The sequence below is a fragment of the Stegostoma tigrinum genome, chromosome 12 (genome assembly GCF_030684315.1).
Source record: "Stegostoma tigrinum isolate sSteTig4 chromosome 12, sSteTig4.hap1, whole genome shotgun sequence".
Lineage (NCBI taxonomy): Eukaryota > Metazoa > Chordata > Chondrichthyes > Orectolobiformes > Stegostomatidae > Stegostoma > Stegostoma tigrinum.
Genome location: NC_081365.1, coordinates 53,585,805 through 53,611,635, shown reverse-complemented (window position 1 = coordinate 53,611,635; position 25,831 = coordinate 53,585,805). Strand labels below are relative to the sequence as shown.

The following is a 25,831-nucleotide window of genomic DNA, read 5'->3' as shown; positions in this document are numbered from 1 at the left end:
CATAGAAGAAAAAGACACAGTCATCAGCAAATGGAACTCATTGCACGTTATCTCCAGAATGGTTGACTGTATTGTTAACAGCAAGGCTACAGGCCCAACAGCATGCTGGTTATTGTAGACTTCTGCTCCAGAACCAACTGCACCTTTAGCCAAGCTTTTCCAGCACAGTTACAATACCTAGAAAATGGTCTAGGCCCAACCAGAATAATGTGGATAAATACAGATCCAGCCAATGCGGATAAATCCAATTGAGCCAATTAATATTCTGAAGAAGGGTCACTGAACCCAAAATGTTAACTCTGCATTCTCTTCACAGATGCTGCCAGACTTACTGAGCTTTTCCAGCAATTTCTCACTTCATTTCTGATTTCCAGCATCCACAGTTCTTTGGTGTTTAGTTTATTGACCAATTAGTGACAGATCAGTCTCTTCTCCATCAGAGATGGAGGGTGTTATTGACAATGCTATCCTTCTGCAATCATCTCCTCACTGTCCTGTATGTTTGGATTCTATCACTGCAACTTGGCTCCAGACCTCATTATCCAGTCCCAAACATGGCCAAAGAAGCTGAATTCCAGTGCAGTAAAAATAACTGTCTGTTAACATCAAGGCAGCATTGCCTTTCTGCTAGGTGTGACCCCAACTCTTTGCCTGATTCCCACTGACTTCAATTTTACTATGGGTTCTTGATGCCATACTGGTAATGCGTTCCTGGTACCTATCACCCTCTGTGTAAAAAAACTTGCTTTACACATGTCCTTTGAATTTTCCCACTCTCACCTTAAACCTATGCCATCAAGTATTGACATTTCCATCCTGGGAACGTGGTTATTCTGAACTTCACCACCATGTTTTCATTGCAGGACTACTAGATGCAGGCTTCCTAACAAATAATCATTTAAACATACAATTGGAACATACTTGTGTAAGTTCATCAGGTACATGGAACAGATATTTCAGTATCTATTTGAGGGATTTCTTTTAAAAAACTGTGCAGTGAAACAGGCATTTTCAAATATGAAATAATGACGTTTGGCAGTTCAGCAGCGATGCCAGGAGTTTCACCATTAGCTATACAACTGTCATCGCAGTGCAAACCTTCAGCAAAGCAATTAAATCATATGTTAACTCAGACTTCCTGTTAATGTACGGAATTAGCAAAAGTGCATTCCAGTTAAATGACACCATACCCATGAATCAAAGATTTATTTTAAAAGAAGGATAAAAGTGCAGGTATTTCCTAGTACACTTGCTGTACATTCGGCAGTCAGGGCCCAGTTCTTGATCTACACCGGCTGGATATGCAACACAAGGAAACAGATCAGACTACTGGCAATAATACCAGGAACATGCCTGGCATTTGGACCTCGGCTGTATCTGTAATCCTAGCCCGAGTAGCTACAAACCGGAATACAAAGGCTGCTTTCTATGCAAATATTCTTATTATTTTTGGCTGCTTTCTATGCAATACGTTCATCAGATCCTCTTAAGTTACATGGATCAGTAATAAGCAGCCAGTGCGCCCTATAGGAGCTGTATCTGTTCCAAACTGATGAACTGCAGTCAAACCTCAATCTCCCCACTTTATCCCAGCCTGTATACTCCGCCTGTCCCTACAGCTTCCCATTCATTACCTTGCTGTTCAGGCTCACTTCCAGCCTCCCTCTCCGGACCCATTCTCCCTTCCTTCGATCCACTGTTGACTCACGGCAAAATCTGGCGCCAAATCCTCCGGAACTGAAATGAATAAAATTGCTCGTTCGGAAGGACGTCAGTCGGCACGGCGCGGAATGGAGAGAGTGCAGAATAGAGCGCGGCCATCTTTGATCAAGGCACTCTAAAATTGCTGTCCGTTTTCATGAATGGGAGGGCAAGAAACTATAGGGTCCAAAGAGACTGATGTAACAGCCATAACACCAGCAATCGTCAACGACAACACATGTTACAAAGTATATTCTCAAATTGATAAGAGTTTTTTGCGTTTTTTGCAAATCTCCAAATTCTTCAAAATCTTAAATTGTAATGTGCACCTGTGCTTTAATGCAACACCTATTGTCCATGATGCTTCATCCAGCACTGTTTTCTTGGCAGTTTTTTATTTGTCAATGGTTTGTTCTCCATGGCCATTTTCAAGACAAATGTGAGGAAGTAGATTTTATAGCTACCTTTGCTGGATTGTGCGTTCAGTCTTGGAATGGGACTTGAGCATTTACGGTTCCTTCAAATCAACCTGCAAAATGTTTGCTCACTCACATTTTTGGGATGCAGTTGGGGGAGAGGAGATTTTGAAGCTGGTGAAATCCACATTGATACCATTGGACTGCAGGGTTTCCAAGAGGAATATGAGCTGCTGTTCCTGCCTAAGTGTTCCTGCCTCAGTCTGATGTAAACAATTGGTGTTTCACTTCCAATGTCACCTACATTGCTAAACAAATTTTTAAGTTGGTGAGAGGATTTCGTTCAATGATATTACCCATGCCATCGGGAGAAATGTATCTTTCATTTTCCTCTGTGTCCTATTTTCTCATTTATTTGTCCAATTTTCATCCCATGGGGTCCACAGGTAGGATAGGATAAGACAATCCAATTTTTCCTTCTTTCCACATGGAACTTGTTTCTTTTCCCATTTCTCTATTTTATCCCATTACCATCCCCCTTAACCTTGCAAAATTCTCCCTTTCCATCATTTCCCCAGCCTTCTAACATCTTACAGACTTTCATGGAAATATAAAATACTGCAGATGCTGGAAATCTGAAATGAAAGCAAAAAGTTTTAAATGTACACTTCAGATCAAGGCAGCATTTGTGGGCAGGCAAACGGGCAAATGTTCTGATGTTGTGAAAGATTGTCAACATGAATTCTGACCTAGATTTTCACAACAATGCAGGGAGCCTGTATCTTTGAAAAGCAGTGGTGGGGGGGGGGGGGGTGCCAAAATCTGGAAGTTGTGCCACTGAACACCACACCGATCAATTTTGTGGGTGCAGCAATAGGGACACGATGTATTTAGCACAATGTATTTACTGATATTTACAGGCAGCTGCCCATACGAATCAGCAACTTCTCCGCTTGTGCCTAATTCTGGTTACCGAGGTGTGCTAAAATGAACATGCATAAAAATGACCTGGTAGGAACATGTCTAAACACCGTAGAGTTATTTGGGGATAGGGGTGAGGGATCCTACCAGAGTGAAGCTACCCTTTTGTACATGTTCCGGGGATTTCAACTGGGAGAGGTCAAATGTCCTTTGGAGAGGTAAGATGTCCTTTGGGGATGTTAAACATGGACATGAATGTGCATTAAAAAGTGCATAAGCCCACTGACTGTCAAGCTAATTGGCGCTATCAAAAGAACAGTCAAAAGTATCGAAAATAACTCCCATAATCAACTGTCAAGCTAGGAAGATGTTTTAAACTCCTGTTCTTTAAATAATTGAAAGATCTCTCTAGATAATTTAAACAAAAAAACATTGCTTGCTGTTTTACTCTGTCTTCAGACATGTGGCTGAAGCGGAATAGTACTAGATTAGTGCTGCATGACTATTTCATAACCTTCTATTATCATAGTGAAGGAGCATGTGTTGGTATGATTTATCTCTAATTGGTTCAAGGGCTGGAATGGGTCATTGGTTGTGAATGAAGGGGCAAAAGTTGGCATGGACAGTATGAATAGCTGTAGGTTTTGGGTGCAGGAGCATAAATGGCTGTGGACAGTATGATGGACTATGGATTTGGGTGGAGTCCTGATTTAGCATGGGTTAGCATGAATGCGGCACGGGAAGTGTGCGGAGATGTGAGGACTGGAGTGCTGTTTCAGATATCAATTTTTAAAATTTTTAAGTTTTAAAATTCAACACAGCACTGGAGCCCCAAGGACAGCCTTCTGGCCAGCCTGCTTCTGCACTGTGCAGCCTCTGTACTTAGACTGAGAGTCATAGAGTAATACAGCATGGAAACAGGTCTTTTCGTCCATTCTGACCATGGACTTATTCAAGGGTCAGCCAGCCTGCCTTCCAGGAAACACCTCCTGGATGTCTAACCTTCCAGGGCACTTTCACCTGGGTTAGGATTACAGTGCTCCCAATCTGGGAGCAAATATTCAGGCCTCATTTTCTCCACTCACAAATGCTGCCAGACCTGCTGAGTATTTCCAGCATGTCTGATTGTTCTAAACTTGAAAGTGGTCAAGGTGGGAAAAGTATATCTTCTTTTCTCTCCATTCTACTTTGCATTTTACCAATACTTGTTAATTAAGTATTCAATTCAAATCCTGACAATGAAAAAATAATTCTCGTATAAGACAACTCCAGACACAGCCAATTGAACTGTTGCAAAACAGCAATGAGGCAAATCCTGCTGTCCAGTGGTCACCGTGATACCTTTATACTTACCAGCTGAACTGTATTGATTTAAAGTTACATTAACTGGATTACAATCATTTTGTCTTCTGGATGCTTATCTTTCACACTTTGAGAATTAAAGAGGGGAGTTTGTTTATACTTTACTGTCTGTGTAGAAAACAATATAAGCACAAAAATCCCAATATCACTAAAAAATCAAATGTATCAGTCCTCATAATCCAATGTGTCCTGAAGTAGCTCCATTTTTCAAATAAACAGTGAAACTTTAAGATGTCTGGAAGCGAGGCTTACAATATAATCAGATGGACGCATGTGTTACAGATCAGCTTCAACACTAACCTGAAGCTGCCATCCCTGTCTATGCTTTCACCTGATTGACTCGGGAAAAAATTAAAATGAAAGGGTATCTTCAGGAAACCAAATTTCACTTAGTCTTTCTTAAAGGAAGAAACTACCTCTCTAGCTCTGAGGAAGGGTCACCAGACCTGAAACGTTAACTCTGTTTTTTCCTTTACAGATGCTGGCAGATCTGCTGAGCTTTTCCAGCAACTTTGTTTTTATTCCTGATTTACAGCATCTGCAGTTCTTTTGATTTTTATTCTGTAATTATGTTTCTTTCTCTTATTCAATTATTGTTATTCAATTATTCAATATTTCTTTTATATTATTATTTTTAGACAGTGGGAGTTCGGTTTTTGTATTTTCTTGTCTTCATAGCCATTAAACTAAAAGGCTCATTGGTATGCTCTGTTTATTTGCCAATGATTTCCATTGTCGTTGTCAAGTAATATTAGTTGGTAGGAACAAACCAGAATCATTGGTTCTAAAAGAAGATACCAATGTGGAAAAAGAATTGTAAGGAAAGAAGCATCCAATCCCAATATCAGCTCGAAACAGAGACAAATAATACTTTGCATGACTCAGTATATTTGCATGGTACAAGGATCAAACTTGGTATGAACTTTGTCTGATGAGTTGTTAGAGAGGAAAGTATAAGTGCCAATTGCAGGGATTGTAGTTGTTGAAACAGCAAGACAGAGGAGAAGCCTTCAGCAACAAGAAGGAAGTGATGTCTGTAAGAAAATGCAAACAACAGAACAATGAGGCAGTGAGGGATAAGCCTGCAAACAAAATGTTATGGAAGGTAGGAAGGAATTTTGATTGGGTTGATTCTGATCATTTATTCTAGAATCCTGACCAAGACAGCTACTTGTACTATTGTTAATGGTATATAGATACCGAATTAGAAATGTAAAAGAGTAAAATAAAAGTAATTAAGTGTCATATTTCATGGTAATAAAAGCAGGAAATTTGGCAAGTGAGCAGACAGTTAATCCCTTAATGAAGAATACAGATGAAAATTGCACATTTTCCAGAAATCTCTCCTTGCCAAAGGTGAACTGATTTGTTATTTAATTCCAGCACTGTCGGTTTTAATTTAAGAATTTCAGAAGTTGAGAATGCTTTTTTTAGCTGCAACTTTATTGAATGCTTAAAGTTTTAACCAAAAAGATATTTATCGATAGTATATAAGTTGACATGACATTTCAACAGTCAGTTTTATAGGTGATGCTTTATCCAAAAGTCCAGCTGATGTCATCAACTACAAGAGCAAAGCTCAGTAAGATTATGGACTTTTGCAAACTGTGATAATGCCATTCAATGAATTTTCATACTTTAATTACATGAATAAAATAACTAGGAGATTATTAGTTTAGAAACAGATCAGTATATTATTATGACTCAGTGACGAGGAGTAATTCAGCTCCCAACTTTTGATCTACCCCTCCAATGGTTGCAACAAACACTTTTAATTCATTTTTAGCTTGTAGCTATTACACATTCGTTAAGGTGGTGTTCACTGGAAAATAACAGAGCCAATTAACAAGGATTCTTTGCATGAATGAAGAGAAATTTTATTACATCCTAATCCTTAACAGCTAAAAATGCTGGTGTGGCCAAATACGCCCTCAAAAGTGGCCAAATCATCCAGAAAATAGACCATAGACCATAGACCACAAGATATAGAAGCTGACTTAGATTACTTGGCCCATCAAGGCTACCCCACCATTCAATCATGGCTGATGTGTTTTTCAACTACATTGTCCTGCCTTCTTCCTTTAACCCTTGACCCTCTTACTCATCTATCTATCTCGGTCTTAAATATACTCAATGACTTGGCCCACCACCGTCTTTTACTGCAATGAGTATCACAGATGCACAACCCTCTGGCTGAAGAAATTCAGTCTCATCTCAGTTCTAAAGGCCTGCCCCTTCATTTTGGGCCTGTGTTCTTGAGTCCTAGTCTCTCCTACAAGTGGAAACATCTTCTCCACCTCGACTCTATACAGGCCTCTCATTATTCTGGAAGTTTCACTCAGAATCCTCACATCCACCTTGGTTGCAAAAACAGGAAGGCAGGTTATTACCTGAACAGCGGCAGTTTGAGAAAAATTGGGGTGCAACGAGACCTGAATGTCATGATGGAACAGTTGCTGAAGGTTGGTATGCAGGTGCAGCAGACAGTGAGGAAAACTAACAGCATACTGGCCTTCTCAGCGAGAGGATTTGAGTTTTGGAATAAGGATGCCTTGCTGCAGTGATACAGGATCTTGGCGAGGGAATACCTTCAGTTTTGTGTGCAGTTTTAGTCTGCTCGTCTGAGTTTTGCAACTGAGCGAGTACAGTTAACTATCACCAGACTTATTCCTGGAATGGCAGGACTGACATGTGAGGAAAGACTGGATCGACAGGGTTTGTACTCACTGGAATTTAGAAGAATGAGGGGGCATCTCATAGAAACATAGAAAAGCCTGACGGGACTGGACAGGCTGGATGCAGGAAGAATGTTCCTGATGTTAGGAAGTCCAGAACTAGGGATCACATCATAAGAATAAGGGGTAAGCCATTCGTGACTGAGATGAGGAAACATTTCTTCACTCAGAGATTGCGAACCTGTGGAATTCTCTCCCACAGAAAGTTGTTGGGGCCAGTTCATTAGATACATTCAAGAGGGAGCCAGGCGTGGCCCTTGTGGCTGAAGGGATCAAGGGGGAGAGGGTGAGAATGGGAAACTGAACTTGTATAATCAGCCATGATCATATTGGATGGTAGTGCAGGTTCAAAGGCCTACTCCAGCAGTTTTTTGCTATCTTTCTATGTTTCTATCCTTTGAAATTTCGTTGAGTATAGATTCAGAGTACTCAACCACTCTTCATATAACACCCCCAGGATTGCTCTCATAAACCTCCTCTGGACCTCCTCAAAAGCCAGCACATAGTTCCTAAGATAGTGGGCCCAAGACTGCTCAAAATATTCTAAATGTGGTTTGACCAGAGCCTTATAAAGCCTCAGCAGTACATCCCTGCTCTTGTATTCTAGCCGTTGTGAAATGAATGTGAACATTACATTTGCCTTCCTAACTGCCAAATGAACTTGCATGTTAGCTTTAAGAGAAACCTGAACCAGGTTGGCCAAATCTTTCTGTCCTACAGATTTCTTAAATCTTTTTACATTTTGAAAATAGTTCATGCCACATTTCTTCTGACCAAAGTGTGTAACCTTGCTGTTCCACATTGTATTGCATGCCACTTCTTTGCCCACTCTCCTAGCCTCCCAAGTTCTCAGCACCTTCTTTGCCTCCTCAGCACTACCTATCATTCCACATATCTCTGTGTCCTCTGTGAAGTTTACAACAATGTCCTTCCTTCATCCAGACTGTTAAAGTGTGTTGTGAATAGTTGTGCTCTCAATTTTATTGAATGTTGTGAGAAACTGAAAGAACTAGTATAGGTGGAGGGGCTTAGAATAGTTCACAGGTCGGTGCAACATTGAGGGCCAAAGGGCCTGTTCTGCGCTGTATTGTTCTATGTTCTATGTTCTATGTTCTAAAACTGTGTATGCTAGAAATCAAAAACAAAGGATAGAAATTGCTGGAAGAAGTCAGCAGGTCTGGCTGCATCTGTGGAGAGAAACCAGAGTTAATGTTTCAGGTCCAAAATGTTAACTCTGCTTTCTGTCCACCAATGTTGGTCTTTTGCTGAGATTTCCCCACAATCTCTGTGATTGTAATGAGGACAGCAAGCTGGACATTATATAATATGAGTTCCCTCATCGTGGGTGTTAATCTGGTTCAGTCAGAGAGCCCTGTCTGATATAAAATGGTTAAGTGTCAAGGATACCGACAATCTGGTGCCTGCCTGTTTATGAGGCATTACTATAGTCAAGGACTGTTCATTCACATAAAAAAGGGGGGCCTTGGGGACAGGATACCAGCCTCTGTAGAGTAATTTCACCAACACTAATCACTGTGGGACTCCATAAGTCACTATGGACTTCTATCTTACTTAGCAGCATCTTGTGTGACACCTTGTCATTCCAAATAGAACAAGTACACTAGCTCTCATTTTGCCTAACTTGCTTGTTAGCTTCTCAAAGAATTCTAACAAATTTGTTATTCATGACCTCCTCTTGATGAAGTCATGCTGACTCAGCCTGCCCCACCGAATTTATCTCCACTTATCTCGACTCCATATTCTCCCCCTTTATCCACGAACTCCCTACCTACGTCTGTGACACCACTCACGCCCTCCACCTCCTCCAGAGCTTCCAATTCCCCAGTCCCCAACACCTCATCTTTACCATGGACATCTAGTCCCTATACACCTGCATTCCCCAGACAGATGGCCTAAAGGCCCTCCGCTTCTTCCTGTCCAGCGGGCCAAACCAGTGCCCCTCCACTGACACCCTCATCCTTGACACTTAGCCAAACTTGTCCTCACCCTCAACAACTTCTCTTTCAATTCCTCCCACTTCCTACAGACAAAGGGATGGCCATGGGTACCCGTAAGTGCCCAAGCTATGCCTGCCTCTTTGTAAGTTAAGTGGAACAGTCCCTCTTCCGCACTTACACAGGACCTAAACCCCATCTCTTCCTCCGTTACATTGATGATTGTATTGGCACCGCCTCATGTTCCCACAAGGGAGCTCAAACAGTTCATCCACTTCACCAATACCTTCCACCCCAACCTTAAGTTCACCTGGACCATCTCTAATACCTCTCTCTCCTTCCTGGACCTCTCTGTCTCCGTCTCCAGCAATCACCAAGAAACCGATATCCATTTCAAGCCCACTGACTCCCACATTTACCTAGAATACACCTCCTCCCACCCACCTTTCTGCAAAAATGCCATCCCCTATTCCAAATTCCCAATTCCTTCACCTCTGCCACATCTGCTCCCAGGATGAGGCATTCCACTCCTGTACATTTCAGATGTCTTCATTTTTCAAGGACCGCAACTTCTCCACCTCCATGGTCAAGAATGCTGTGTCTCCCGCATTTCCCGCAACTCATCCTTCACACACCGTCCCCGCAATAACAACCAAAACAGAAATCCCCCTCATCCTCACGTACCAGCCCACCAACCTGAGGATTCAATGCATCATCTTCCAACACTTCCACCATCTGCAATCCAACCCCACCACCAAGGACATTTTTCTCTCCCCACCCTTCTCGGCTTTCCAGAGGGACAACTCTCTCCGTGACTCCCTTGTCTGCTCCACACTCCCCTCCAGCCCCACCACACCCAGCACTTTTCTCTGCAATCGCAGGAAGTGCTACACCTGCCCCTACACTTCCCTCCTCACCCCCATCCTAGGCCCCAAGAAGAGTTTCCACACCAAGCAGATGTTCATCTGCACATCTGCTAATGTGGGATACTGCATCCGCTGTTCCCGTAGTGGCCTCCTCTACACTGGGGAAACCAAGCGGAGGCTTGGGAATCGCTTTGCAGAACACCTATGCTCGGTTCGCACTAAACAACTGCACCTCCCAGTCGCGAACCATTTCAAATCCCCCCACATTCCTCAGATGACATGTCCACACTGGGCCTCCTGCAGTGCCACAATGATGCTACGTGAAGGTTGCAGGAAAAGCATCTCATATTTCGTTTGGGAACCGTGCAGCCCAATGGTATCAATGTGGACTTCACAAGGTTCAAAATCTCCCCTCCCCCTACTGCATCCCAAAACCAGCCCAGCTCATCCCTGCCTCCCTAACCTGTCCTTCCTCCCAGCTATCCCCTCCTCCCACCTCAAGACCCACCCCCATCTTCTACCTTGCGATCAATTTAATTTCATTTCCTATTAACAAGGCAACACCTCCCTTTGCCTATCTACCTATCCTTATGATAGGATGCATATCATTTGATATTTAGTTCCCAGCCCTGATCCCCTTGCAGCCACATCTATGTGATACTCTGACATTGCATCCACCAATTTCAAACTTCAATTTAATTACAACATTCTCAGCGCTGCATTGACTCATTCCCGACGCATAGTTGCTCTCTTATCTGCTGTGCCTGAATTTAGATTCCTGATCCTTTCCATACTCTCTGACTTGCCTCTAATTCAGGAAAGTTTAATGACATCTGCTGAATGCTACCCGCCTCCTTTAGCTTACTCCGTTAAGTTTTAAACTATCATACTGCTTATCCAATACCAAAGGAGCAGAATTTTCTGCTTACGAAACCTTGGGATGATTGAAGCCAATGTACTTGGTTCATCCTCCAAATTCTGTTCCTCAGTAGTACTTGCCAATGTCTAATGTTTCAGGTCCTGCCAACATCAAGGACATGGGCATACTGGGTCCAGAAGTGACAAGACCAGCAGCAAACTGGCCACCTTACCCTATGTCTATTTTTGGCCAATTTATTTGTTGCGTGTCCATGGTCCTGTGTGGTGGACAGGCAGTTAGGGTCTTGTAAACCGGAGATGATTGAGGTAAACCGGCATCTTCCTGGCAACAGTGGTTACTGACATGAAAGCAGGCATCAATCAGGACATGTCCTCAAAGTGGCAGCATAGGATGCTAGTCCACTGGCCTGGCCTACAGGGGTCCGTCAAAGAGGTTACGTTAGATTTCTATGTATGTTAAATGTCGAATAGGTGGCACAGATTGCATCAACCATGTGGATCTCACCAAGTGCACCAGGAAAGGCACAGGATGGCACAGTGGCACAGTGGTTAGCCCTGCTGCCTCATAGCACCAGGGACCCAGGTTCAATCCCAGCCTTGGGCGACTGTCCGTGTGGGTTTGCATATTCTCCCCGTGTCTGTGTGGGTTTCCTCTGGGTGTTCCAGTTTCTTCCCACAGTCCAAAGATGTGTAGGCTAGGTGGATTGGCCATGCTAAATTGCCTGTAGAGTTCAGGCAGGTGTAGATAGGGTGGGTTATAGGGGGATGGGTCTGGGTGGGATGCTCCAAGGTTTGCTGTGGACTTGTTGGGCCAAAGGGCCTGTTTCCACACTGTAGGGATTCTATAAAAAGAGCACAAGGACAAATCAATGGCTTCAGATGCAAGGAAGATCAGATCTGATGTGGAAAATAATTAACTGTGGTTACATCTCATATCCAAACTGAGGAAAAGCAAGTTGGAATTACTGGAGGAGTTGTTATTGGTATCTTCAGGGCACGGAAGGTTAGTGGGAATTTTAATAGAGATATTGAAAATAATGGTCAAGTAAATATGAGGAAAACATCCCACTGCTGCACTGGTTGATAACCAAGTAACAGACATTTAAGGCAATTTGCGAAAGAGACAAAAGGATAAGATTTTTAAAAAAAAATAGCAACTTCTTAGGACTTGTAACACACTGCCTAACAGGCTGGTAAGATCAGTCTCAATAGTAATATTGAAAACTAATTGAATACGGGGGAAATTTCGGAAAGAGCAGGAAAACGTGACAGCTCTCGAGAACAGTTGATCCAGGCATGATGGACTAAATGGCCTTCTTTTATGGGGGCTGATGCACGATCACTTGGCTAAAGGTGGACTCCATATTCCCACTGGTGTTAGTGCAAAAACCAGGAGGTGCTGCAAACAGCATCTGACCTACTTCTGGTCAGTTACATGGGACCCACCTCCTACTCTGATATTTTTGCAGTAGACCCTGACTGCAACTTAACCCTCTGGGAATGTGACACCCACATTATTTTATCCTCCCAGCCTGGCTGCAGTCCACTTATGCATACAGATGATCCACCACAAGCTATCCTATTCCTGAGCTATTGGCCAGAGTGAGATCAAGTACCAGTGTTACTTCATCAGATGTTCTGTTTTGCTGATGCCCTTCATGCTTAGATTGCACAACTGTCCAGCCTGGTGGCAGTTCTTGGTTGTAGGTAAACAGGGAAATGGGAAAGGAAGGGTTGGGTGAAGGAAGAGGAGTTAGCTGCAAACCAAGAAGTTTAGAGTTACATCATTTGCTTCAAATTCATGCCATGTAATGGTGAAAATGATTTTGGGAAGCTGCAGAAGATGGGAACATATCTTCATGCTGAAGGTTCACAACAATGCTGGTTGGAATAAACTAGTTGTTATATACTAGAAGATATCTGGGCTTAAACTGAGTGCAACTCCACACCTTTAGGGAGAACTTTATTTCAGTTCACCACACTCCATCAAACTCACACCCCATTGATTGCCAACCTTCCACATCACAACCAACTCTCAATGAAAAACCAAAAGAACTGCGGATGCAGGAAATCAGAAACAAAGGCAGAAATTGCTGGAAAATCTCAACAGGGCTGGCAGCATCTGCAGAGACAATTCAGAGTCAATGTTTCAGGTCCAGTGATCCACCTGTTCTAAAAGAAGGATCAATGAACCCAAAATATCAACTCTGATTTCTCTCCACTGATGCTGCCAGACCTGCTGAGCTTTTCCAGCAATTTCTGTTTTTTGTTACAACCTTTAATTTAAGTATCCATGTAGGTATAAGTCCTGCCTGCCAGAGATCACTGCTGAGTGGCGATGGTGAATTGAGCAGTATATATCATTGGTGGTGTGGTTTGGTATATAGGAGGTGCCTTCACTGAATGTGATCACTGGTGCAAAGTCATTGAAATTTTACAGCACTACAGCTAGATCCTTGTGTCACATCCTTTTCATTGATCTTCAGTATTGCTCTGTCCAATTCATTTTGCAGAGTACACCTCGATGGCCTTCTGGTCCCTTGCCAGAACATGATGTCTCGCCTCCTTTCCAGCCCCTTGGACTCAAGCAACATTCCTGCTAAGCTATGTGGGTGCACAGTTATGCAGCAGTCTGCTAGATAGTATCCAGGCTTTGATCTGTGACGAATAAAGTGTGGCCATGCAATAAAAAAGCCTATGTATGGGTGCCTTTGCTTTGCTCCATTGGTAGGCTTTATTGGTTGTCAGAAATAATTTTGGAGCCAAATCCACTTCCAGTTGGCTGCAGAAGAAATGTTTTAAATCATCATGGACAGCTTCTGAGTGCGCAGCCATCAACATTGCAGAGTGCTGGGCTGTATGCTGCAATCACAGTGGTGAATGAGCTGCCCAAATTTTGCATACGTGTATTACCTCAATCAAACGCAAGGTTCAGGTCTGTCTGCAGCAGACTTGACAATTAGTGGTACCCAAAGTTTTGCTCCAGCCTGCCTACTTTTAAACCAAGAATGGTCTTTCATTGGAATGGATTTTCCTGTCAATTCTCCTTCTAGCGCAAGCTAGGTAAATCTTCTGGCTCATTCCGACTCCTCAAGAATTTGGTCTTTTCAATTGAAGGGTAAGTTCCAATTGCATTCTTGTACAGTCAACCATAGTGACTGTCAGTTTCCAGCTGCTCCCTCTGTTCCAAATTCTTGCAGAACTTTGACTACAAGTTTGAGATATTTTGGAAATCTTTCTCCTCTCAAAGGCGATCTCCAAGGAAATGTGAATTACATGTGCCTTACAACCAGGTAGAAATACTGACTATCCGTTCTTGAAACCACTACTCTTACCTATCTTAAAAGTTGATGGGTATCTTGAAGCATAACTGTTTGCAACCCTGATGTTCTCAACATCTTCCTGGAAATTTGGACGTCAGCAGTCTAACCATTATAAACGCAGATGCTGCTGACATTGTAAGATAACAAAGTGTGGAGCTGGATGAACACAGCAGGCCAAGCAGCATCTTAGGAGCGCAAAAGCTGATGTTTCGGGCCTAGACCCTTCTTCAGGAAAGGGGGATGGGGAAAGGATTCTGAAATAAATAGGGAGAGAGGGGGAGGCAGACTGAAGATGGATAGAGGAGAAGATAGGTGGAGAAGAGAGTATGGGTGGGGAGGTAGGGAGGGGATAGGTCAGTACGGGGAGGACGGACAGGTCGAGGGGGCGAGGTGACGTTAGTAGGTAGGAAATGGAGGAGCGGATTGAGGTGGGAGGAGGGGATAGGTGAGAGGAGGAACAGGTTAGGCAGGCTGGGACGAGCTGGGCTGGTTTTGAGATGCAGTGGGCGGCGATTTTGGAGCTGGTGAAATCCACATTGATACCATTGGGCTGCAGAGTTCCCAAGCGGACTATGAGTTGCTGTTCCTGCAACCTTTGGGTGGCATTATTATGGCACTGCAGGAGGCCCAGATGGACATGTCATCTAAGGAATGGGAGGGAGAGTTGAAATGGTTCGCGACTGGGAGTTGCAGTTTTTTACTGCAAGCCGAGCGTAGGTGTTCTGCAAAGTAGTCCCCAAGCCTCCGCTTGGTTTGCCCAATGTAGAGGAAGCCACACTGTGTACAGCGGATGAAGTATACCACATTGGTGGATGTGCAGGTGAACATCTGCTTGATGTGGAAAGTCATCTTGGGACCTAGGATGGCGGTGAGGGAGGAGGTATGGGGGCAGGTGTAGCACTTCCTGCGGTTGCAGGGGAAAGTGCCAGGTGTGGTGGTTTTGGAGGGGAGTGTGGAGTGGACAAGGGAGTCACGGAGAGAGTGGTTCCCCCGGAAAACAGACAGGGGTGGGGTGGGAAAAATATCATTGGTGGTGGGATCAGATTGTAGATGGCGGAAGTGTCAGAGGATGATGTGTTGTATCCGGACGTTGGTGGGGTGGTATGTGAGGACTAGGCGGGATTCTCTTGGTTTGGTTGCAGGAACAGCAACTCATATTCTGCTTGGGAACCCTGCAGCCCAATGGTATCAATGTGGATTTCACAAGATTCCAAATCTCCCCTCCCCCCACTGCATCCCAAAACCAGCCCAGCTCATCCCCGCCTGCCTAACCTGTTGTTCCTCTCACCTATCCCCTCCTCCTACCTCAAGCTGCACCTCCATTTCCTACCTACTAACGTCACCCCGCCCCCTCGACTTGTCCGTCCTCCCCGTACTGACCTATCCCCTCCCTACCTCCCCACCCATACTCTCTTCTCCACCTATCTTCTCCTCTATCCATCTTCAGTCTGCCTCCCCCTCTCTCCCTATTTATTTCAGAATCCTCTCCCCATCCCCCTTTTCTGATGAAGTGTCTAGGCCGGAACGTCAGCTTTTATGCTCCTAAGATGCTGCTTGGCCTGCTGTGTTCATCCAGCTCCGTCGGATTCTCCAGCATCTGCAGTTCCCATTATCTCTGATAAGGTTAGATGTCCCTTGATTTATCTCGATGCAGTGAGTTCAGCCTCAAATGTTGCAAGTTTATGCTTCATACAATATTTCAGTGGTGTGCCATCACATTTTTCACATAATTGACAACAACAGATTCAATTTCTTAGCTTCTACAAATGAATAACTGCATATCAAACTGTGTATAAATGAAACTATTAGGCTATTTATTCTCTTATTGAAATATCACAAACCTTCAAATAATTCTCCACCTAGTAGTTTCCAGATTTAGGTCAGTGCCATAGTTTGATGTATCAGATGTTAGAGAATGAGGCCAGAAACAAATTGTTGGAAAAAAATGTAAATGGTCTTGATGACATGTTAGTGTAATGGCCCAGATATTCAGTATCATCAAACTTTAAAAGAAGAAATGCAGGAAACATAAAGGTCAGGCAGCATCTATGGGGAGAGAAACAGTTAGAATTACAGCTCAACCTTTCCAAGTCAGTGATGACTGAGTGTCATCGAATGCTTATGCAACATGTTATTTATGGAGCAGTTTTGCTTGGCAATATACAAGTATAAATTCACTCAGGTATTTTTGAATTGCTGATTTCAATCTTCGTGTTTTAGCTCTCTGATGAAGGGTCTAGGCCCGAAACGTCAGCTTTTGTGCTTCTATGATGCTGTTTGGCCTGCTGTGTTCATCCAGCCTCACACTTTGTTATCTTAGATTCTCCAGCATCTGCAGTTCCCATTATCTCTAGTTTTTAGTAGCTTCCACCTTCTGAAGTTCTCTTTGTCACATATTAGGGGGAAGAAGTGGTGGAGTGGTAATGTAACTGGATTAAAATCCAAAGCTTCAGGGTAATGCTTTGTTGACATGGGCTTGGATCCTGTCACAGCTGATGATAGAATTTTACTGCAATTTATAAAAACCTGGATTTTTTTTTGAAATTTGGTCTAATGATGCTGTGAAACCATTGTTGATTGGCTTACATTTGACTCTGGATCCACAGTTTTCAATCCTGAAATGGCTTGGTCACTTAATTATATCTGATCACTACAGTCTGATAAATGCAATGAAATTGAATAGATTGCTTGGTGTTGACCAAAGCAATGAAATGACAATGAGAATCACAGCCCTGCTGACTCTGCATTCCCCCTTATCAATATCTAGGGAGAATGCCAAAAATTGAGAAAGCCATCCCACAGACTAATGATGTAAGAGCCTGACATAGACATTCTCACAGAGTCAATCTCCAAGAAACCACCATCACATTCCTGGATATGTCCGGTCCCAACAAAAGGGTGGATTCACTAAAGTGACACAGTGGTATACAGTCAGGATAGCATTGCTGTGGGAGTCCTCAACATTGATTCTATACCCAAGTCAAGTCAAGTTAAACATGGGCAAAGGGACCTCTTGCTGATTAACATTTACACCTCACAATCCTCATTCCTCCATATTGAAAGGCAGATAGTGGATGGCAAAGACACAGAATGGGTAAGGAATTTAAATGTCCAACAACAAGAATGGCTCAGCAGTACCACTACTGATTGTGGTGGTGAGTCCTAAAGGACACACGTGCAAGACCGGATCTGTGGCAATCAACAAGGGAATAAGGAAATTAACAGGAGGGAAAAGCATTCTTGACCTAATTATCACTAATATCTCTGCTGCAAATGCTTCTGCTCACACTAGTACTGGTAAGAAAGACCAGTACACAAATCTTGAGGAAACAAAGTTCCACATCCACACAAAGAATGTCCTCTGTCATGAAATGTGATAACACCACTGTGATGAATAGGAAAGATTTTGTACAGATCTAGTACTTCAAGACTGACCATCTGTGATGTGTTGTTGGTCATTATCAGCAGCAGAATTGTATTCAACCACAATCTGTAGCCTCATGATCAATCATTTTCCTTCTCTAAAAATTACCACCAGACCAGGAGATGAAACCTGGTTTAATGAAGGGTGCAGGAGGGCATTCCAGGTGTTGCTAAAAATGCAGTGCCAATCTGGTGAAGGTATCATGTGGTCAAAACAGCATCAAATTGACAGGGTTAAATTACCCATAGATCAATGGATCAGATCTGAGCTCTGCTGTCCTGCCACACCCAGTCATGAATGTTGTTGGATAATTGAACAGCTTACAGGAGAAGAAGGTTTAAAAAATATCCATATCATCAACACCTGGGAATGTCTGCACATCAGTGGAAATGACAAATTTGAGGTATTTGCTTCCACTTCAACCAGAAGTGCCAAGTGAATGATCCATCTCTGCCTCTTCTTTAGGCCCAAAGCATCACAGATGCCAGTCTTCGCCCAGTTTCATTCACTCCACAGGATATTAAAGCACTGGATGCACCAAAAGCTGCAGGTCCTAATAACACTTCAGCAATATGACTGAAGACCTGTATCCCAGAACTAATTGTACCCCACGCAAATTGTTTCAGTGCGACAACATCCTGGCATCTAAACAACAATGTGGAAAATTGCCCAGGTATGTCAGTTACACAAAAAGCAGGATAAATCCAATTGGCCAATTACCACCGTATCAGCCTTCTCTCAATCATCAACAAAGTGTTGGAAGGTGTTAGCGAGTGGCACTTACTAACAATAACTTGCTCACAGACACTCTGTTTGGATTCCTCAGGGACACCCCATCTTGACCTCATTACCACCTTGGTACAAACATTGACAAAAGAGCCATATTCAAGAGGGGAAATGAAGGTGACTGCATTTGATATCAAGGCAGTCCTTGACTGACTAAGGCATCAAACAGTCCTAGAAAAATTGAAGTCGGTGGTTTCTAGGGTAAAACTCTCTGCTGGTTGGAGTCATACCTGGCACATAGGAAGATGGTTGAGCTTGTTGGAGGTTATATCATCTCGATTCCTGACTAGTGCTGCATGACTAGAGTATAGTCCTAGGCTGAATAATCTTCTGCTGTTTCGTCAATAGTCTTCCTTTCATCATAAGGTCAGAAGTGAAGATATTCACTAATGATTCAGCAGCATTTACCATTTCTTAGATGTTGAAACAGTGCCTATTCAAGGGCAGCACAATAGCACAGGGGTTAGCACTGTTGCGTCAGGTTTCCTCCCACAGTGTTCCCATAGTGTTCAGGGAGGTGTAGATTAGGTGGGTTATAAGGGGCTGGGTCTGGGAGGGATGCTCTGAGGTTTGGTGTGGACTTGTTGGGCCAAAGCACCTGTTTACACACTCTAGTGATTCTATGGATATTCAAATGCAAGCAGATCTGGGCAATATTCAGGGCTGATCTAATAAGTGGAGGATAACATTTTCAACAATAACTATCAGGCAATGTTCATCTCCATCAAGACAGAATCCAGCCAGTTCCCTTGACATGCAGTGAGTCTTGAATCCCCCATTTTCAAATCCTGAGGGTTAGCATTAACTGAAATAAGAACTGAACTAGTCATATCAATGCCATAATTAGAAGCTCAGGGCTAAGGCTGTAGATTCTGCCAAATCAGCAGCAGCTTTCATTAACAGAAAAGCTTTTCACTCTCTGAACCTGCAGGTAGTCTCTTGCCACAAGGTTCAAATCAATCAGGTGTGTGTGAATTATTTCCACAATTATTTGAGCCTCCTCACCAACCGCAATCATGGTTCATTCATGACAAAGGATACTCACAGAAGGTCGAGCTAATGACACCAGTGTGGTTCCCACAAGGTGCTCCATGGTGAAGAATGGACAACAATCCGGCAGATATCTGGACTGCCAGACATGAGTTTCTACTGTCTAGATAACTCAAACCTCCATGGTCTCCAGAATGAGCGTATAGGATTATTATGGCCTTTATTGTGCATTGAATGCATATAGCCATTACACATAACAGACATATTTGAAATGGAACTAAACATATTTACAATTTCTTTTCTTCTATACTTTGTTTAATCACCTGTGCCATGTTTGTGCCTTTACAAATTCTTAATCTTACTTTCCCTACGACTGTGCCTAGGTGTAGCTCCAACGTGCACAGCTGATGTGGAGGCAACCTGCTGCCTGCTATATTCTGTTGCTTGTGATACATAGCAGATATTGTCTAATGGTCTGAGGCCTACAGGGCTCCAGCCTGCTAAGGATCTCCTGTACTGTTGCAGGTACACTCTTCTCTGCCTGACTTGCTAGATGGGATGGGATCACTGACAGAGTGAAGTTGGACAGGTAGGGAACCACTTGAGTTCTCCAAGGTGCCTTGATGATGTTTTGATCCCAGATTGATGGCGCCACCCTGTGTCCTTCAGGAGAAGGGCACTAGGAAAGAAGCCAAAGCGTCTCACCCTTCTCTTACCTAGCCATTGCTGCAAAACAACAATGGCTCGAGTGATGGAGTACAGGTTCGGGCACATATTTCGCAGCCATAGTATGTTCAACTAGACTTGCTGTCTGATTTTCCCATCGTCATAAAATCAGAAGTGCAGATGTAAATTAATTGATCACAATTTGTGACTCCACCGAGCCACTGAAGTAGCCTGTGTTCGTAAGCAGCAAGACCTGGACAATAGCCAGAATTGGGCTGATAGCTGTCAAGTAAACATTGTTCTGCACAACTGTCAGGCAATGACCATCTTCCACAAGGAAAATTCAAGGGCATTACCATTAACATCACTGAATTCCCCCATTACCAATTTCCTGCAGGTCACCATTAACGAGAAACTGAATTATCGTGTCCACTGTTGGACACAAGAGCAGGTCACAAGTTTGGAATTCTACAGCGATTAACCCAACTCTGAGGATTCAGTTACAACCCCAATGACTGTCCACCAGCTACAAGGTAGAATTTGGAAGTGTGTTGTAATGGTTTTCACTTGCCTGGAAGTGTGCAGCTCCTTCAAACTGAAGAAACTCCATACCACTAAGGAAGAATCAGCCCCCTAGATTAACACCTAATCCAACACCTTCAACATTCACTCCTTCTAATGCACAGTGTGCACCATCTGCAAAATTCATTGTAATAACTCACCAATGCTCTTTCACAATACCTTCCAAACCTGCAACCTCTAACACTGAGAAGGAAAAGGACAGCAGATGTATTGGAATACGATTATCCATAACTTCCATTCCAATCAATTGGAACTGTAATCATTATTCTTTTAATCTGTGAGTTTAAATCCTGGAACTTCCTTTCTAATAGCTCTTCAGAAGTATTTATACCACAAGGACTGCAGTAGTTCAAAAATGTATTTCACCACGCCTTCTCTAGGGCAATTAGGGATGTACGCTAAATTCTGGCCCAGTAAGTGATTCCCACATTCCATAACCAAGTAAAAACAGTAACCACCTTCCCTTGGAACAACCAAGCAATCACATTCTGAAACAATGCTGGAAGGCAGAAACTGAATGGACTATTCCACCTTTTGCTTTAGTCTGAGAATGGCCTCTGGTATCTCTGTCAGAGGCTTGGGGCTCAGTAGGGGTCTGGATTCCAGCAGCCCTCTGAGTGTCAGAAACCTCCATCAGCCATGGGCCAATGACTGTGATGTGCCCATCAGATTGAGAGGCCGAGCCTAATCTAGAATGTGCACTCACTAAGGTGAATGTATATGTGCTGGTCGAATGCTGGAATGGAGGATCCTATGAGAATTATGAGTCATCGTCTACAGAACCGGTGTAATTAAAGCACAGTAAAACTTGAAAATGGCACAGATTGTTCTGACTTGTCTTGTATACCTGAAAATTGATCACCAGTATGATCCGTAATTTCATTTCCCAGACTTACGGGATTTTTTATTATTGTTTTTAGTTTTGGACTTGCTGTGAGGATTATGTAATGGATTGTTCTACACGCAACCTTCTCTGGGCAATGATTTTAACCTTAGTCTTGTCCATCCAGTTTTCAACAGCAGCCTGATAGCATTCTCACAGGATTGCTGTGCGACTCCATTCTCTCCATCCAGACACTCTCGATACTGGTCCTCCCCAGCAAGTTTGGTGGACTCATTCTTACAAGCAGTTTCAAATGTCAAGTTATGTCATGCTGCCATGTATTGGCAGTGGATTTCCCTTTTCGACATACAGAGGTATTGAGTATCACCCTGGTGTTACATTGTTTGGGCATGCGTGCTAATGACAGATCCTGCACCCTCCCCAGTAAGTGCTCACCAACCACACCATCCTGCAACTGATTGCAAATTCATTGCAGTAAAGTGATTGCCACACATTCCTTGTGCTGCTCAGGCCTGTGATCTTCCTGTCTGTCATCCAAAAGCACTTGGATACTTTGCCACCTAATGCTGTAATGACTGCCACTTATGAGTGTCAGTTATTCCTGTGGAGCATTGTTGATAATTCATGCACTTCCTGCACTGCTTTCTGGTCATTTTGTGGGTCCCAATGCATCTACCTGAGCCCAGGTTTGACTGGAAGGTCACATGCTGCCTTTCCCAAGAAAAAGGGCCTCTTGTCTTTTGCCAGATGACCTGCAGGAGAACCTGCAGCGACATATTGCTCAATGGTAGAGCCACTTGTCTACTCTGAGACAGCGGAATCCTAAGTGATGCTTCTGGATTGTACTGAATGAATATCTGTCCATTTCCGCTTTAATATAGCACTCAGACCTTTGACCCCGTGAGGAAATGGTGGAGCAATGACATTCTCTTTCCCCACCATATAATTGAGCTCACTTCTCAACCATGCTTGGCTGGTCACTGTGTGATCACACATGGCCAGCTGTTCTGCCTCCGAGTGAGTGTGTCACTCACTTAGGTCCAACTGCTGACACCCTCACTGCTATTGCAACACAATGCCCAGTCAGTTTATTCTCTCCAACAGAAACAGCTAATAATGTCAGACAAAACTACAGTGTACAGCTATGACCACTATTAAAAATTCAAAGATTTGATTCAGCACAGCATATCCACTGTGACATCCTTGACAGTAATGTGGAAGACAGACTATTAGTCCTTTATACTTTTCTTGCTGATTTCAATTTTCTGATTTGGTAATCAAAGTCAGTTTCTGTGCAATTGTGTTTTGACTCCCTCCCTCCCACCCCTGCTGTCACCAGCCCGTTGGCCCAGACTGAAGTTGTCGCTGTCACTTGCACAGTACCAGAATTATGTGCCTTGCTCTTACTCTCATCTCATGGTGAAAACAGCCAACCAGTGCACAATATGTAAATGATTGTGCTTAGTGAGGTAGTAACAAACCTACTGAATGGTTGTTATAGCGACAGCTGAAGGCCCTGCCTTGTTGCTTATATGAGAGAATAATGTTCATGTTTCCCTAGGGGTGTGAGAACTAAAATTGTAACAGCACGGGAGAAAAGGAACTGACGGGCAACAAAGTGATCGGTGGAGTTAGATTGTGGAGGCAGCAGATTTTCCCTCGGTCATGCCAGTTCTTAAATTTGATGCTGAGTCACTAGAAGGTATCCCAAAATCCTCCTGTTATAAGCTTCCATCAAAGACTATGGAGGAAATAGAACATACCTGCCCTCAGCCACATACGGTGAGTCAAACAATAGATATCAGTGATATGTGTGTGTGTATACGTATATAAATGGCAGTTAAGGATCAACAATACATGATCCTCTGTGTAGTCTTGAAACAATGCCTCCATTTGCTGTGCCTCTTATTGTGTGTTTACTGTGGCCAGTGAATTAGACAGCTTCATTGTTTTCATGCCAATTATTCTGAGAGACAGCATTCACAGCTGCTCCTACATTAATACATGACTGTGAAGGGAAAAAAAATGACCTACAAGGAGATACTTAGAGGTTTAAAAATCCAAACGTTTGCAATATAATCAAGTGTTTCCCTTACTCCTTTCAAGCTAAAATTACAAATTGCTATGGCTATTATATTTTGGGGAGATGCACAGCAAATATAAAATAGGTTAGTATTACGCTGGTCTCCAGTTCTCATGCAAAATTGAAATCATGTCATATAGATTAAAAATGCTTCCAGCAGATTCAAACTGTTCAAAAAAACAGGCTGCAAGCATTCACTGATTTATGTAAACTTAAATTCTTAAGAAGCAAACAGAACAGGCAAAAAAATTAATCATTTGTAACATAAGATAGCGGCCACAGCAAATGGCAGAATTCATTTTCATGTTTGAACTTTGATGATATAACAACATTGTCGGAGTTAACTAAGACAAGAAAAAGTTTCTGTTGATTTAGAGTAATGAAATTGGAATGATCAATGTTGTAACCAGGTGAGGAGGAGTGAACCAGCGCCCTTCTTTTCAACCTCCTTTGTTAGCTAAAACAAAGGTTGGTGTTTCTTTTTATCAAGTAGCGATATTAAACTTCAGTGAAAATGTAGTCTGCTAACTCAAAAGTACAAATTCACATATCAGTTTTTCTTGAATGGAAGAAAACAAAATGTCTTTACTGAGCGAACCTGAGAAAATAATTCTAAACTTGTGCACAGATATGAAGTTTAATAGAGGGAAGGCGTTTATTACAAAAACGAGGATCAAGAATATATGCCTGAAAAAGTCTTTCGAGTTTCTGAGGTTTTTAGCTTTAACCTGAGGATATGATTGTTTAGTTGATGATCTTTTACCTTAGCAGTGGTGAAATTAGTTTATATTGTTGAGTTCTTTGTAAATAGATGTTTCTTCAATTAGCTTACCTTGTTGTAAGACTGAAAGACACAGAAAGTAGGAGAGGAAGAGAGGGAAAGAGAGACAAAAAGAAAACAAGACTTCCAGTGCAGCTGACATGAATCCATGTTTCTCCTGCCAAATCTACCCAAAAGCAATAGCATGAAATACAATTCACTAGTGCATTCCTGAGTCTGGCTTTACTTATTTGCAAGCTGATTAATCTATTGGTAACATTTATTGCATTGTGGTAAAATTCTAAAAAGATGTAAATCACATAGAAGACATGGATCTAAGTGATTGGTTTCAGCCATATTGAGGACAGGCTCATTTTAGTTTAGTCTGGGTCTTCTGTAAATCGATGTTTTTATGAACTCGTTCAAGTGATGGTCAGGTAATCGCTGTGGCCATCTTAAACCAATTTTAAAAACGATTTCAGTCTGTGAAAAGTTCAATATATAAAATTGGGTGATGGAAGTCAAAATTTGATTGTTTAATTTTATAACTATCATAATTCAGTTAGCTGCACTAAAATTATCACTACTTGGAGATGCAAAATTCAGTAAACCCTCAAAACAGAGGTTAGAATCATGATGCATGTTTAACCTATGTCCTCTACATAACTTCAAGCTGCCCACTTATTCAAATGTGACTGCATACCTGATATGGTTGTTCAAAACCATGAGAGATGCATAAAAGTCCAAGCTCATCTTCATTAAACGAGTCATGCATTCAGGCTATAGCAGATGCTGGAGATCATGCCACAACTGATAATGACCTGGAAAAGACAAACATGTCACAACATTACAGAATGTGGACTTCAAGATTTTCTGATACTGCAGGCTTTGGTGCAAGAAGTGGAGAGCAGGAGGGATGACTTCTACCTCAGGGCATCAGCAGGTCTTTCAGACAAACTTCTCAAAAACATTGTGGTCAGATTCCTGTGGAGACTAATGCCGAAGGAGTTCATCCCAAGTATCTCAATGCAATTTCTCAAAATGTTTAATGATCTCACATGTATGGTCTAGGCCAGAAAATCTTCAAATGCCATATCTCGTTCACTGCACAATTGGCCTGGCACACTGCTGCATACACACTACACCCCTACTAAGATCACAGACATACCAAAAAACTCTAACAATCATAAATATACCTTATATTCATAAACTTCATCATGTTCATACTTTTAGCATGACTACAAATCTAGCACCCACACCTCATTCTTGGTAAAATTCAACCGTGTCAATCAGATGACCCAAATACATAGAACCACACTGACTATCACAAGTCCCTTTCATTTGCAGGGCAGTAAAGCACAGCCGGAGCCAACTAGATCTAACTAGTGAGGAACAGGCACAGTTGCATATCCTTGTCCCTGTGGACTTGTCCTTTGGAGAAGAAGGTGGTCAAAATCAATGAAACAGCCATGAATGAGGCCTTGGGCAGTGACAAAAGATGACAATGTTGTCATGTTCCACTTCCACTCATTTTACAA

The 25,831-nt window shown here is 42.7% G+C and overlaps 2 protein-coding genes across 5 annotated transcripts in view; one reads left to right on the top strand and one right to left on the bottom strand.

Annotated features, from left to right (window-relative positions):
* pola1 (polymerase (DNA directed), alpha 1) overlaps nt 1-1,733 on the bottom strand; it is a 258,605-nt gene extending 256,872 nt beyond the window's left edge. The window contains exon 1 of the mRNA XM_048541425.2: nt 1,635-1,733. Within this exon, the coding sequence (XP_048397382.1) occupies nt 1,635-1,677 (43 nt within the window). The 5' untranslated portion in view covers nt 1,678-1,733. The remainder of the gene's footprint in view (nt 1-1,634) is intronic.
* A 3,626-nt stretch (nt 1,734-5,359) lies between these two features.
* Nucleotides 5,360-25,831, top strand: part of LOC125457267 (choline-phosphate cytidylyltransferase B) — a 70,974-nt gene continuing 50,502 nt past the window's right edge. For 2 of the 4 annotated variants that reach the window (XM_059650335.1, XM_048541252.2), the window contains exon 1: nt 22,834-23,232. In XM_059650335.1, the coding sequence (XP_059506318.1) occupies nt 23,116-23,232 (117 nt within the window). In that variant the 5' untranslated portion in view covers nt 22,834-23,115. Of the gene's footprint in view, nt 5,506-22,833; nt 23,233-25,831 lie in introns of those variants that run through there. The other 2 variants (XM_048541251.2, XM_048541254.2) reach the window with 2 other exon arrangements.